This window comes from Tachyglossus aculeatus, chromosome 2, assembly GCF_015852505.1.
Source record: "Tachyglossus aculeatus isolate mTacAcu1 chromosome 2, mTacAcu1.pri, whole genome shotgun sequence".
Classification (NCBI taxonomy): Eukaryota; Metazoa; Chordata; class Mammalia; order Monotremata; family Tachyglossidae; genus Tachyglossus; species Tachyglossus aculeatus.
The window spans coordinates 133,998,737-134,015,053 of NC_052067.1; the positions used below are offsets into that span (position 1 = coordinate 133,998,737).

General features: G+C 45.9%; 1 protein-coding gene across 1 annotated transcript; it reads left to right on the forward strand.

Annotated features, from left to right (window-relative positions):
* The first annotated feature begins 11,964 nt into the window (after nt 1–11,964).
* Nucleotides 11,965–12,909, forward strand: LOC119942396 (olfactory receptor 52E5-like). The gene has a single exon (XM_038763191.1). It carries the CDS (start codon nt 11,965–11,967, stop codon nt 12,907–12,909), a length of 945 nt encoding a protein of 314 aa, XP_038619119.1.
* Nucleotides 12,910–16,317: the final 3,408 nt, after the last annotated feature.

Consider the following 16,317-nt stretch of genomic DNA (forward strand, 5'->3'; position numbering starts at 1 on the left):
GAGCACTTACTGTGTGCAGAGCACTGTACTGAGCATTTGGAAAGTACAATTCAGCAACAAGTAGAGCAAATCCCCACCCAATAATGGGCTCACAGTCTCGAAGGGGGGAGACAGACAACAAAACAAAACAAGAAGAAAGGCATCAATATCATCAATATAAATAAATAGATTATAGATCTGTACATATCATTAATAAAATAAGTAGAATAATAAATATGTACACATATACACAAGTGCTGTGGGACAGGGTGGGGGGGGTATGGCAGAAGGAGGGAGTCGGGGCGATGGGGTGGGGAGGAGGAGCAGAGGAAAAGGGGGCTTAGTCTGGGAAGGTCTCTTGGAGGAGGTGAACTTTCAATAGGGCTTTGAAGAGGGGAAGTGTGCTAGTTTGGTGGATGTGAGGAGGGAGAGCATTCCAGGCCAGAGGTAGGACGTGAGCCAGGAGTCTATGGTGGGACAGGTAAAAATGAGGCATGGTGAGAAAGTTAGCACCAGAAGAGGGGAATGTGTGGCCTGGGATTTAGAAGGAAAGAAAGGATGTGAGGTAGGAGGGGGCAAGGAGATGGAGAGCTTTGAGGCCAATAGTGAGGAGTTTTTGCTTGATTTGAAGGTTGATAGGCAACCACTGCAGATTTTTGAGGAGGGAGGTGACATGCCCAGAGCGTTTCTGTAGGAAGATAGTCCAGACAGCAACGTGAAGTATAGACTGAGATGGAGAGAGATGGGAGGTTGGGAGATCAGAAAGGATGCTGATGCAGTAATCCAGTTGGGATCTGATGAGTGATTATGCTAATAAGGTAGTGGTTTGGATAGAGATGAAAGGGTGGGTCTTGGCAATGTTGTGAAGGTGAGCCTGACAGGTTTTGCTGACAGATTGTATGGGGTGAATGAGAGAGCAGAGACAAGGATGACATCAAGGTTGCGGGCTTGTGAGATGGGAAGGGTGGTAGTGCCATCCACAGTGATGGGAAAGTCAGGGAGAGGACAGGGTTTGGGAGGGAAGATAAGGAGCTCAGTCTTGGATATGTTGAGTTTTAGGTGGCAGGAGAACATCCAGGTGGAGAGGTCCTGAAGGCAGGAGGAGATGTGAGAATCTCATAGAGAAGCAGCGTGGCTCAGTGGAAAGAACCCGGGCTTTGGAGTCAGAGGTCATGGGTTCAAATCCCGGCTCCACCAAGTGTCAGCTGTGTGACTTTGGGAAAGTCACTTAACTTCTCTGTGCCTCAGTTACCTCATCTGTAAAAGGGGCATTAAGACTGTGAGCCCCACGTGGGACAACCTGATCACCATGTATCCCCCCAGTGCTTAGAACAGTGCTTTCCACATAGTAAGTGCTTAACAAATGCTATCATCATGTGAGCCTGGAGGGAGGCAGAGAGAACAGAGGAGGAGATTTAGGTATCATCCATGAAGAGATGATAGTTGAAGCCATGGGAGCAAATGAGTTCACCAAGTGGTGAGTATAGATGGAGAACAGAAGGGGACCAAGAACTGACCCTTGAGGAACCCCTAAAGTTAGGGGATGGGAGGGGGAGGAGGAGCCAGTGAAGTAAACTGAGAATAAATGGCCAGAGAGATGAGGAGAACCAGGAGAGGATGGAGTCAGCTAGATACAGGATGATCAGATGGGACCCAATCCCTGTCCCAAAAGGGGCACGAAGTCTAAGAAGGAGAGAGAACAGGTATCTTATCCCCATTTGTCAGTTGAGGAAACTGAGTCACAGAGAAGTGACATGACTTGCCCACGGTCACACAGCAGGCATGTGGCAGAGCTGGGAATAGAGCCCAGATCCACTGATTCCCAGGTCTGTGCTCTTTCTACTAGCAAGCAGTTGGGCATTATCCTTCCTTGCTATAAAGAAGCACGCTGAGGTCATGGGTTCTAATCCCGGCTCCACCACTTATCAGCTGTGCGACCTTGGGCAAGTCACTTAACTTCTCTGAGACCCAGTCACCTCATCTGGAAAATGGGGATTAAAGACTGTGAGCCCCATCTGGGACAACCTGACTACCTTGTAGCTCTCCCAGTGCTTAGAACAGTGCTTGGCACATAGTAAGCACTTAAGAAATACCAAAATTATTATTATTATTATTATTGAATATGAGTCAAGGTGAAACTTCTGGAGAAGCTGTGTCTGCTTCTGAGAAGTGCAATCATTTTCCTGTGTGAAGATCTGGGCAGGAATGTCATCAGTCTGGTGGTGGGGTGACAGTGAGTGACAGGGCTCCTGAGGCTTCCTCTCTGCCCCCACTCCAGTCTCCCCATCACCCAGAGGCTCCTACTTCCACCAAGATGGGCTCCACAGGGAGGCACCCGGAGGGCTGGGTTGTAGGCGGCCACAAGGGACCAGGTGCATCAGTGACATTTTTTTGGGGGAAAGTCACCCTCCCCTCCAACAGTGAGAAGCAAGAGGCAGTATCAATCAATCAATCACATTTATTGAGTTCTTACTGTGTATGCAGAACACTGAAACTAAGCACTTGGGACAGTACAATACAAACAGAGTTGGTAGATACATTCCCTGACTAAAATAAGCTTACAGTCTAGAGGAGGAGACAGACATTAATAGACATAAATACATTATGGATGGGGACATTAATGCTTTGGGGCTGATTGAGGAGCCTCCCCAGGATGGATTAATGACTAGCAACTCATTAAAAGTTTTTTGAACTGAAAGTCAGTTGTAACCAGCACATTAGGTGCTAGTGGGGGAGTGGAAGCTTGCTTGTTCCTGGCCTGTTTGAGGCCTGGGTGGTTTGGCTAATGAGGAAGAAGAAAACCCTCTTGCAGATAGAGCCAGCAGTCAATCAATAGTATTAGCTGAATGCTTCTTGTGTTCAGAGCTCTGTATATTCAATGTTGTACTAAACACTATACTAAGCAATCCATCTAGTGAAATCCTAACACATGGACCTAACAAGCTAATCCTCAAATGGCCCCACTATCCTGAAATACAGATTATTATTATTATTGTTATTATTAATAATAATGATGATAAGTTCTTATTATATGTCAAGCATTGTACTAAGTGCTGGGGTTCATACTGACTGATCAGTTCAGAAACACTCCCTGCCCCACTTGGAGCTCCCAGTTTAAGGAGGAAGAACAGGTTTTTAATTCCCATTTTACAGTTGAGGAAACTGAGGCAAGGTCACATGGCAGGCAAGTGGTGGAGCCAGGATTAGAACCCTGGTCTCCTGACTCCCAGGGGTGAGGTTGGTGGAGTGGGGGTGGAGGTGGGGAGGGTAAAGGATTCTGTATGGGAGGCCATGACTCTGAGAAGGGTCACATTTTGGGAAAGGATTTGAGGCAAGGGTGTTGGGGATCACTAACTGCCAAAGACTTTGTCACCTCCGAGGCCCCCAGCTCCCTTCATCAATCAATCGTATTTATTGAGCGCTTACTGTGAGCACAGCACTGTACTAAGCATTTGGGAAGTACAAGTTGGCAACATATAGAGACAGTCCCTACCCAACAGTGGGCTCACAGTCTAGAAAGGGGAGACAGAGAACAAAACCAAACATACTAACAAAATAAAATAAATAGAATAGGTATGTACAAGTAAAATAAATAAATAAATAGAGTAATAAATATGTACAAACATATATACAGGTGCTGTGGGGAAGGGAAGGAGGTAAGATGGAGGGGATGGAGAGGGGGACGAGGGGGAGAGGAAGGAAGGGGCTTAGTCTGGGAAGGCCTCCTGGAGGAGATGAGCTCTCAGTAGGGCCTTCATCTGACCAGTTCACAGCAGGATGATAAATCAGCCAGCACGAGCAGCTAACGTTGGCTCACAGTGTCCACTGGGTAATGCTCCTCAACACCTGTGCCCACCTCCACCTCCCTGGGGTTTCAGGGCCAGAATCAGGGATGCAGTGGTCCCCTGTCCCCAGGCATCAGGCCCTGGGGAGCAGTTGGAGTGGAGATAACTAACTTCACCAAGCCTTGGTCCCGGCCATATAAACCGCCCTAACCTGGACTGGGCGGGTGTGCAACCCAGCAGATGCCAGAGACTTTGGAGTCTGTCTCTGCCCCAGGAATCCCAGGTCCACAGCTGAGGAAGGTGAGTCTGCTCTGGGCTGGGCTGGGAAGCAAGAGGTAGGGGCAGTTGGGTGGGGAGCCCAGAGCTGGGGGTTCGGACCACCAATCCAGGAAGGGGGTGGGAAAGGTTCAGGGAGGAGCAAACCTGCCAGCCTCTTCCAGAAACAGAAACCAGATAAATGGGAGCTGTGAGCAAAAGGGACTGTCTGACTGAGGAGACCTCTGGGGGAGGCGAGTCAGGGTACACAGAGTATCACACAGAGTCACACTCACCCACCAATGTCTAGAGATGACAAATGCACAGACACAATAAATCTCTCTCTCTCTCTCTCACACACACACACACACAAACACACACATACCCACTCCTAGGGTCGTACATATTCCCACACAATCTAACATAACAAACCCAAAAACCAGATTGCATCTGCTGTCCTCTCCTCCCCCCCATCAAGAAGAAGAGGGTCTCAAGCCCCCTCCTCCTTTATCACTTGGAGAGAGCACAAGGGAGCTACCGGAGGAAGGATCAGGGAAGAAGTTGTGGATCCCAGCAGCTCTGGGCTGAGGTGGCCCCAAATCAATCTAGGTTTTGGTTAATAAGGAATTTAGTGTGCTGGAGAGGAGCAGTTCATGCCTGTGTATGATGAGGAAAACTCTGAGAAGATGCTTATTAAAGCCCAGGTCTGAGAATAGGAATAAGGGAGAGAGAGAGAGAGAGGGGAAGAGACTGAGCTAGACTGACAGACCCAGGGAGAAAGAGAAAAAAGAATAAAGGAATAATTTCTGTGGTTAGGGGAGGTTTCCAGAACCCACCAACCTGTTGCCAACTTGTACTTCCCAAGCGCTTAGTACAGTGCTCTGCGCACAGTAAGCGCTCAATAAATACGATTAAATGAATGAATAACACTATTCAGAAATATACCAGAGACTACAGGAGTCCAGTGGTCATCTCATCCATCCCCCTGCCTTCAAACTGTAATGTAGGTTTTTGGGGGAGTGGTGGTCTCAGCTCTTCTTGAAGATAACTAGGGAAGGGTCTTTTCCCTCTCTCTTCTCCACTCCATCAAGATAGAACTCGTTTTCATTGTGAGAATTCTGATTTTGGAAGGCTGTCCTGAAAATATCTTAAAATTCCTAAACATTCCCAGAATACTAGGCAGAGTCCCAGACTCCAAATATCCATCTGAGATTATGGTAACTTCAAGCAACTGGTTCTGGGATTTGGAGGTCTGGAGCAGGTGACTGGACTCAGAGCATCCTTAGAGGAATGGGTGACACTAGCCCTTTTTTACATTGTAGAGCTGGAGGTGGCATTGGACCACTACAGTCATGGATGCCAGAAAGAGCCTCAGAATGGAGCATCCCAGTTTGGGTTCTGATGACTCCATTTATCTCTTTTCAAATCTCCTACAATCAATCAATCAATCAGTCATATTTATTGAGCATTCATTCATTCAATCATATTTATTAAGCACTTACTGAGTACAGAGCACTGTACTAAGAGCTTGGGAGAGAACAATACAACTGAGTGTGTAGACATGTTCCCTGCCTGCAATGAGCTTGCAGTCTGCAGGGGGACAATACCTAACTTTCTTCTCTACTATCCTAACTTTCCTCTCTTTACACATGGAATTCTCAGCCATGCATTTATCCTTCTTGAAATTATTGATATTTTCTGCACCCACAACTTTCATCTTTGCAAATTCCGTATGCTTGCCACTTTCTGGGGAACAAAGCTTTTGCTTGTTGTTTGAACCTCCTGTTCTCAAGCTTCAGTGTAGAACCCTAGCCCAGGGGTGATGAGATTTATTGAACCAAAATGTAATGGTTTGTGTAAACCTCAATCTTTTCAAACCATTAGCTTTTCTGTAAACCTCAATCTTTTCCCCTCTTAATTTGCATCCTTCCTGAGTGAAAGGACCCAATCTTTTCAATTTATTCTCTCTCCCCTGATGATCTGGATTAACCCTTTCCTGTCTTTTCACTGGTACTATTAAATCCTTTCTAAGATGTGGGGACTAGCACTGTGTGCTAGCAGTATTCCACATAGGGACCTCCCCGGGTTTCAGAGAAGACATCACTGCTCGTGAAGTTCACCAATGATCATTCAATCTTATTTATTGAGCATTTACTGTGTGCAGAGCTCTGTACTAAATGCTTGGGAGAGGACAATATGTGTGCATGTGTGGATGAAAAGACCAATACAGGACCCACAATCTTGGCCATTTGTGCACATAAAGAGTTGTGGTCTCATGTTTCTTGCCAAGATCCGCCCTTTCCTCTCCATCCATACCGCTACCCTGCTCATTCAAGCTCTCATCCTATCCCGTCTGGACTACTGCATCAGCCTTCTCTCTGATCTCCCATCCTCGTGTCTCTCCCCACTTCAATCCATACTTCATGCTGCTGCCCGGATTATCTTTGTCCAGAAACTCTCTGGGCATATTACTCCCTTCCTCAAACATCTCCAGTGGCTACCAATCAATCTGCGCATCAGGGAGAAACTCCTCACCCTGGGCTTCAAGGCTGTCCATCACCTCGCCCCCTCCTACCTCACCTCCCTTCTCTCCTTCTACAGCCCAGCCCACACCCTCCGCTCCTCCGCCGCTAATCTCCTCACCGTACCTTGTTCTCGCCTGTCCCGCCATCGACCCCCGGCCCACATCATCCCCCAGGCCTGGAATGCCCTCCCTCTTCCCATCCGCCAAGCTAGCTCTCTTCCTCCCTTCAAGGCCCTACTGAGAGCTCACCTCCTCCAGGAGGCCTTCCCAGACTGAGCCCCTTCCTTCCTCTCCCCCTCGTCCCCCTCTCCATCCCCCCATCTTACCTCCTTCCCTTCCCCACAGCACCTGTATATATGCATATATGTTTGTACATATTTATTACTCTATTTATTTATTTATTTATTTTACTTGTACATATCTATTCTATTTATTTTATTTTGTTAGTATGTTTGGTTTTGTTCTCTGTCTCCCCCTTTAGACTGTGAGCCCACTGTTGGGTAGGGACTGTCTCTATATGTTGCCAATTTGTACTTCCCAAGCACTTAGTACAGTGCTCTGCACACAGTAAGCGCTCAATAAATACGATTGACGATGATGATGATGATGATGATGATGTTTAATATTTTCAGGGCCTGACACTGTTTTCTCTTTTGCCTCCTAGTCTTACATTCTTTACAAAATATTTCCTCCTTTCTTGACTGTGGTAGGCATGCCGATCTTGTTTTAGTAATTAATTGCCAGTTTTCTGCTGGGTCACAGCACTGTCTAAAGCTTTGTTTTACCATACCCTTAACATATTTCCTCTTCCCTCTTTCTCCTCAATTTCTTAATTTCAGCTCTCCACAGAGAAATTGTATGAGTATTGTCTTTCTTTTCAGGAGTTGTTAGGGTCTGCGGGAACAATAAACCAAGACCTCAAGTTGTCTTAACTGAGCTGTGATGGCTAGCTCAAACCTGCATGCAATTATTGATGGTGGTATTTGTTGAGCAGCTACTGAGCATGAAGCACTGTACTAAGAGCTTGAGAGCAGTAGTACTAGTAACAGTATTTGATTAGTGCTTACTGTGTGCAGAGTCCTACAATAAGCACTGGGAAAGAATACACAGGAGGAGATCACAATCAGGGGGTTCACAATCTAAAGATAAAAAGGGGGAGAGGGGACTGGTGGCAGTCACATAAGAAGAGATGGAACAAAACCCCAAGATAACATAAAGACAAAAATAAATCTCTGAAGGGTATTGTGGCTAGAGGAGAAGATTTTAGGAACCTCAAGAGGATACAAGATGCTCATACTCTAACTCAGATTTATTATTATTATTAAGCGTCATCAAGTTGTTTCTGATTTATAGCGACTCCATGGACAACCTTTCTAATGGTTCTTCCATTATCCAAAGATCACTTTGGTTTATTTTGCTCCAAAATTGTCAGGCAAAAATTATTTACACAATGCATGAGTTGGAATTACTTTTTCCTAGATTCATTTTCTTGTACTTCCTCAAAATGAAGTTACTTTTCTGTGGCTCACTCAGGGTTATGATGTCTCCAGCAGTTTATCTCACAGTATTTGATCCTTAAAGAGTAGATAGTATCATCTGCTTCCCCTCTAGGCTGTAAGTCATCATAGGCAGGAAAAATGTCTTGCAACTCTGTTGTATTGTATTCTTCCAAGCACTTACTACCGTGCTTAGTACATGGTAAGTGCTAATTAAATATCATGGATTGATTGGTTAATGACAAAACTTCATTGAACATTTATTATTTCATTAGGTCATTTATTAAAATGCTAAATAATACCAGTCCTAGCACTGATTCCTACCCTTCTAACTAACCTCCTTAGTTACTTCCTCCTTAACGTCTCCATCCCCCAAAGATATGCCACATTGATCATTACAGTTCACTGTCAATCTTTTAGGAAAGGAGCTAACATGACAGAAATCCTACAGTCACAGTTTTCAAAATCCTTCCATATGGAACATTGTCAGAAGTCTTTTAAAAATCTGAAAATGTTCAGTCCACTCGTTCCCCTCTATGCACTTGCTCACAGAACCCTTCACAGAGCTCCATTAGATTAATGAGGGATGATTTTCCCTTACCAAAAACATGAAGTCATTCCCTTTAAGGAATTTACCACTGGAAAGGAGACAGGACTAACTGGCCTCTTATTGATCCCAGACCAGAAGTGATCAGATAACTTTGAGTAATTGATATCTACTGTCCACCTTCAAGTCTCATTCATTGCATCCTTAATATGCACTGTCAAACTCACCCTTCCTCGGTCTTTTCTTAATTTTCCCCTCTTCTCTCTGACCTCTTCTCAACCTCGGGGTAGTGAACAAGAAAATATCCATAGAGCAAACAGAAAGAGCAACAAAAGGACCTGGAAAATCTACAACCTGGAAAATTGAGAGCTATTTTCCAGAGACAGATAAATCAATAATATACATGGTCGTTTCCCAGGGATGGTGAGATTGTTAATGCATGTGCATTGGTCGGGGTTAAGAGAGGAAGATATTCTTTAGGAAAGGACTCAGAATTGAGTCTGGAAGGAAGGGAATAAGTGTGGTTTAGCATATATAAAGATAGCGGCTGCTACCTGCAGGGGAATGTGTAGGGGAATGTTAAGTAAGGCTCACGGGGGAGAGTAATGAGAATAAGAGAATTTTGCCTTTGGGGAGAACATTAGGGTAGAGACCAGCATACCTATATGGGTCAGGGGTCTGTGATTTTGTTCTGTGCAGCACGGAAGCATGTGTTTGATTCCTTAACCCAACCTATCCTTAAATTCATTGCCCCATTTCTCTACCCTACCCTAATTTCTAACTGCTCAGAAGATCATCATCATCATCATCATTATCATCATCATCATCATCATATCTTCTCACCCAAACTTTCTCCTCCCTGCAACTTTCCCATCACTACAGAAATTTCTGTCTCATAATCCCCATAATTTTGGTATCAATCTTGACTCATCTCTCTCATTCAAAGCACCTATTCAATCTGTCACTGAATCCTGTCAGTTCTACCGTCACAATATCTCTAGAATCTGTCCTTTCCTCTCCATCCAAACTGCTACCATACTGATGCAAGCACTTATTGCTTCAGCCTATTACACCAGCCTCTTTGCTGACCTCCTTGACTCCTGTCTCTCCCCACTTCCAGTCCATACTCCACTTTGCTCTCTGGATCAAACATATTCAGTCCATGTCTCCCTACAACTCAGAAACCTCCAGTGGTTGCCCATCCACTTCCACATCAGAGACTCCTTGTTCTCAGCTTTAAACCACACAATCAGTTCTCCCCTTTCTTGCTTTTCTTAGTGATTTTCTACTACAACCCATTCTACACATTTGTAACATCACCCTACATATTATACTTTGATCTCAAACCTCCCGCTATCAATCCTTTGCTCCCATCCTCCCTCAGGCCTGAAGCTTCCTCCCCCTTCATAACTGACAGACCACCATAATCCCCGTCTTTTGCCCTATTCAAATCATATCTCCTCCAAGAAGCCTTCCCGGACTGACTTTCCATTTTCTCATCCCATTCTTCCTCCCTTCTATGTCACTTAAGCACTTGGGCCTGTACCCAGGAGAACCAGCGTGGCTCAGTGGAAAGAGCCCGGGCTTGGGAGTCAGAGGTCATGGGTTCAAATCCCAGATCAGCCGCTTGTCAGCTGTGTGACTTTGGGCAAGTCACTTAACCTCTCAGTGCCTCAGTTACCTCATATGTAAAATGGGGATGAAGACTGTGAGCCTCACGGGGGACAACCTGATTACCTTGTATCCTCCCCAGCACATAGAACAGTGCTTTGCAAATAGTAAGCACTTGACAAATGCCATCATCATCATTATTATTATTATTACCCCTTAATCACATTGATATTCATCCTACCCCCAGAACTACAGCAGTTATATTCACATCCTTATACTCTGCTGCTTTCCTTATATCTAATTTCTGTTTATGTCTGTGTCTCACACTAGACTGTAAGAGCCACACAAGCAGAGATCTTGTCTACCAATTCAATTGTACTCTACTTCCTCAGCTGCTCAGTACAGTTCTATGCAAACAGTAAATGCTTAATAAATACATTTTATTAGTAATGTGAATGATGATGAAAATGATAATTATGTTAATAATAATGACAATAATAATAATAGCATTTATTAGGCACTTATTTGGTGCCAAAGAATTGTGCTAAACTCTTGGGTAGACACAAGATAATAGGATAGGACAGATTCTGTCCGACATGGGACCCTCAATTTCCTGAAAGACAATTATTCTTCCCTCTCCAGTCACCCCAAATCTCGGCCTTTGTGGAGACTGGAAACATTCCTTTCATGAGAAGTGGGAGGAAAGGAGGTTTGTTGTCTTCAGAACCTGCAACTCTGGACAGCTGTCTGTCACTGCTCAGCCAAACTGTCACCCAGTCAGCAGATCACCTGGGGTCTGAGTGTGATGACACCCATCAATAAGTCAATCAATCACACTTATTAATCGGTTACCGAGTGTAGAACACTGTACTAAGTGCTTGGGCGAGTACAATACAACAGAGTAGGCAGACAAGTTCCCTGCCAACCACAAGCTTAAAGTCTAGAGGGGAAGACAACATGAATATAAATCAATAAATCATGTGTGCTGTGGGGCTGAGGTGGGGTGAATAAATGATTCAAACCCAAGTGCAAGGGCAATGCAGAAGGGAGAAGGACAAAAGGAAATAAGGGCTTAGCCGGGGAAGGCCTCTTGGAGGAGAAGTGCTTGGACAAAGTGTTAGACTGGATGGCTCTGAACACAATGTGGATTCTACACAAAAGATCTTAATGCACAAATCCAGTGGGCTGCACCTCTACCCAATTACCAACTCGATGTATTAAACTCATACACAGTGGAAAAATGTGTGGCAGGAATGAGAGTGTGCAAGTACCCCTGCACAACCCGCTAGCACTAGAATCGATTTCTTGGCTCAGATTCTTGGTCCTGATGTCTCGAGACCAAGGTTCACCCATCATTTGTCATTTTCTAGGGGAGATGTCGTCATCAACATCATCATTGATGCAGAGGAGGGGGCTACATCATCAGCAGCATCTTTGTCATTCTCATCATCATCCCAATCATCAATATCATCAGCAGCATTGATGAAAGATCTCTTAACTGCAAAGTGTTGTAATAGATGCTGGCAACTTTAGTCACACCTATATTCAGAGGTACAAAAGTGGCTATGCTGATTAACTAATTTAATAATTTCTAACATCCTCACTTTCTACATCCTCTCCATCACACCACTCCTCACCAGGGTTGTAGATGCAAACAATGTGCCTTTGTTTTTCCAGGGTCCAGGGAGGATGACGTGAGTGAGGCCAGCATCACCTGAAGGGTACAAAAGTCTATGATTATTGTAACCGTCAACAGCCCCTGAAAAGATGCTCCCTCCCAATCACACCCAGTTCCACCCCTCCTCCTTCCTCCTGCTGGGGGTGCCGGGCCTGGAAGCCGCACACATCTGGATTGGTTTTCCCATCTGTGCCGCCTACCTGATCTCGCTTGTGGGAAACTGCACCATCCTGTTTGTGATCAAGACCGAGCGGAGCCTCCATCAGCCCATGTTCTACTTCCTGGCCATGCTGGCCATCGTTGACCTGGGTTTGTCCACAACTGCCATCCCCAAGATGCTGGGCATCTTCTGGCTCGGCCTGCGAGAGATCAGCTTCGGGGGCTGCCTCACCCAGATGTTCTTCCTTCACGTCTGCACTAACCTGGAGTCCGTGGTGCTCTCCATTATGGCCACTGACCGCTTCGTCGCCATCTGCAACCCGCTGAGGTACACCGCGATCTTCCCTAACAAAGTGGTGGCCATTTTAGGGGTGATGAGCATGGTCAGATCACTGGTCTTCATGACACCATTCATCTTTCTCATCCTCAGGCTGCCATTCTGTGGGAACCACATTATCCCACACACCTACTGTGAGCATATGGGCATTGCACGGTTGGCATGCGCCAGCATCAGAACCAACATTATCTATGGCCTCGTAGCTTTCTCCATGGGATTTTTTGACACATCTGTGATAGGTTTCTCCTACATCCAGATTCTCCGGGCCGTCTTCCGCCTCCCATCTTGGAACACCCGGTTCAAGGCTCTCAACACTTGTGGCTCCCACGTCTGTGTCATTTTAGCCTTCTACATCCCAGCCTTGTTCTCCTTCCTCACCCACCGCTTTGGCCACCAGAAAATCCCTCGCTGCATCCACATTCTCCTGGCCAACCTCTACGTTGTTGTCCCACCCGCCATCAATCCTGTCGTCTATGGGGTCAGGACCAAGCAGATCTTGGAGCAGGTGCTGAGAATGCTCCATGTAAAAGATTCCTGATCCCCAAAGGACACCGACTGACCAGTCAATCAGTGGTATTTGGGAGAGTATAACAGAAGGAAGACACATATTCCCTGCCCTTGAAGAGCTCACACACCAACTGGTGAGACTCAAATATTTGCAACTAGAGTAGTCAGAATGAATCATTAAATGTACCAATGAATAAACACCGGGTATGAGTATGTTCACAAGTGCTTGTGGTAACTAATGAGTTTATATGACTTGAGGTCATATAAAATTTCAAGCCAAGAGGATAACGTGAGTGAAAGGGTGGAAGGGGGTGGAGCGAGGGGCAGTGAGATGGTTGATAGGGGAACAATGAAGGAGTGAGTTGGGGAAGAGAACAGTTAGGTAAGGTGGGAAGTGTTGGTGGAGTCTTGAAGCCGATTATGAGGACTTTAGGTTTGATGCAGAAGGATACTGGGTTGTCATTGGAGGGTTTGGGGGAGAAGAGATGAAGGTCTAAAAAGATCATCCACCTAGCACCACGTAGTACAGATTGTGGGTGGGGAGAGGATGGAAGCTGAGAGACCAGCTGGGAGGCTGATGCAATTTCTATCCGGGCGCTAGTACCAGAGTGGCAGCTGTTGTGGATAAGAAAGGGGCAAATTAGGGAGCTGTTGTGTGAGGCTGTGGGCTTCTGGTACAGGGAGGATGGTGGGGTTGTTGCAGAAATGGGAAAGGTAGAAAGAGGAGTAGGTTTAGGGAGAAAGATAATTACTTCTGCTTTAGCCTATGGTGTTTGAGGTGTTGGCAAGTGGAGAATTCCTAGAGGAAGACTAGAAGTGGGCCAGGTGAAGACCAGATGAGAGGTCAGAGCTACAAAAATATATTTGGGAGTCATCCATGTAGAGATGGTAGCTGAAGCCAAGTGAGAAGACAAGTTTCATGAGAGAAGGAGTATAGGGTGAAAAGAGTTGGGAACCCAGAACAGAGGTCTGAGGGAGGATAGGTACAGTAAGAAGGAGAGAGGCATGAGGGGATCCAGGGAACAAAACTGAGAAGGAGCAGTCATAAAGGTAGGATGAAAGCTGGGTTAACTATTTTCAGTGTCAAAAGCAACTGAGAGGAGATTAGTATGGAGTAAATGCCTTTGGGCTTGACCATAAGGAGATCAATGGTGACCTCGGAAAGCCAATTATGGGGAAATGGAGGGACTGAAGTTCTAAATGCAGTGACTAGAGAAGAGTAAGAGTGGTGGTGGAGGGGAAAATAAGGCATCTGACCTATTCTAGGAGTTTGGATAGGAATGGGAGGGAGGCGACGGAGTTATAATGGGAACAGCCTGAGTGGTTGAGACATCTTTTAGAATGGGGGAAATTGGAGCACGTTTGAAGGCTGAGGGGAAGCAGCCATCTGAGGGAGAAGCAGGAAATGACAACAAGGAAGGGGAGGAAAATCGGAAGGAGTGATTATAATAGTCCCCTCTCAGGGTTGCACCTGGAAAGTTTCCAGTCCTCTACCAGTCTCGGCTACAAGAGGGAGAGTCAAGTACAGGCGACCCATTCCATTCCTACCTTGGGCAGAGGCTAGTGAGTGGAAGGCAATCTGCTACAGGTCAAAACTCACCCATGCTGGGCAGCTGTGGCATGGCAGAGAGTCGAGGGCAGAGATTCAAGTTCACTGCGAGGAAGGAACAATGGTAAACCACTTCCATGCTTTTACCAAGAAAACTCTGTAGATACACTATCAGAATGATTGCAGATGGAGAGTGGGGTGTTCTGGGAGAGATGTGTCCGTAATGTCGTTATCGGCCTGAAATGACTTGATAGCATAAAACAAGGCAAGATTATAGTAGGTGAGAGGGGAGAGGGTCAGAATTGCAGGTAGAAGAGGTAGCTTTATTGAGCAGGTGGGAAATTTCTTCTTGGGAGATTGCTGGGAAGCAGGAAAAAAATAAGGGAGCAGGAACGTTGAAGAATGTTGAAGGAGTAGTAGGAGATTTGGGGAAGTTAATTCCTGATGGCTTCAATTTTATCAGTGAAGTAAATGGCCTGGTCCATTAGTTGGGAGCTGTGATAATAGGAGTTCAGGAGAAATTAAAGAGAAGGATAAGGAGTAGAAGGAGAAAGAGGAGAAGGAAGAAGAGGTGGGGAAGGAGGAGGAAGAGGAGAAGGATAAAAGGAAGGAAGAGGAGAAGGAGAAGGGAAGGAGGGAAAGGAGGAGAAGAAGGAAGAGCAGTAGGAGGAGGAGGAGAAAGAGAAGGAGGAAGAGGAGAAAGAAGAGGAAAAGGAGGAGGAAGAGGAGGATAAGGAAAAGGAGGAGAAGGAGGAGGTGGAGGAGGAGGAGGAGAAGAAGGAAGAGGAGAAGGAGGAGGGGAATGATGCTTTGTTGATCTATTTGAGACCTTAATGAAATCTCTTCCCTTTTTCTTTCTCAATTTTCCTTGGCCATCAGCGACCAAGCTGAACTTCTGTGCCTGAGTGGGAACTGATCCATTGGCATGGGAAGATCCCCAGACCTGGAAATGCTGGTCAGACCGGACTCCAAGGGCTCAATACTGCTCTGAGCAGGGTAGCCCGGAACTGAGTTGCACAGAGTTGCCCCCCCTCACCTCCCCCACCCACCCCAGGCAGGGTTCCCACCAACAGGTGAGGCCCTGCCACCCAGATCACACAAGCTCCTCAGGAAGATTGGCTCACTGGTCCCTGGGGCTCCTCATTGTCAACTCATGACTCCACTAAGGAGAGGGAAGCCTGGGCGGACACCCTCAGAGCTTCTGCAGGAGGACTGGGACTGGAGGAAGCAACTCATCACCACAACCCTCCCACCACAATAACCCACACTAGGGGACACCACATGGCCTAGTGGAAAGGACACAGGCCCAGGAATCAGATGATTTGGGTTCATTCATTCATTAATTCATTCAGTTGTATTTATTGAGCACTTACTCTGTGCAGAGCACTGTACTAAATGCTTGGGAAGTACAAGTCGGCAACATATAGAGATGGTCCCTACCCAACAACAGGCTCGCAGTCTAGAAGGGGGAGACAGACAACAAAACAAAACATGTAGACAGGTGTCAAATCCCAGATTTGCCCTTACCTGCTGTGTGACCTTGGGCAAGTCACTTGTCTTCAGTTTTCTCATCTGAAAAATGGAGTTCAATATCTGTTCCCCCTCCTATTTAGACAATGGACAGGGACTGTGTTTGACCTAATTAGATTTTATCTACCCTAGCTCTCAATATAATCCCTGGCACACAAGAAGCACTTAACAAGTAACACCATTATTATTCACTGTTCATTCATTCAATCATATTTAATGAGCGCTTACTGTGTGCAGAACACTGTACTAAGCGCTTGGAAAGTACAATTCAGTAACAGAGACAGTCCCTACCCAACAATGGGCTCAGAGTCTAGAATAATAATAATAATAATGATGGCATTTATTAAGCACTTATTATGT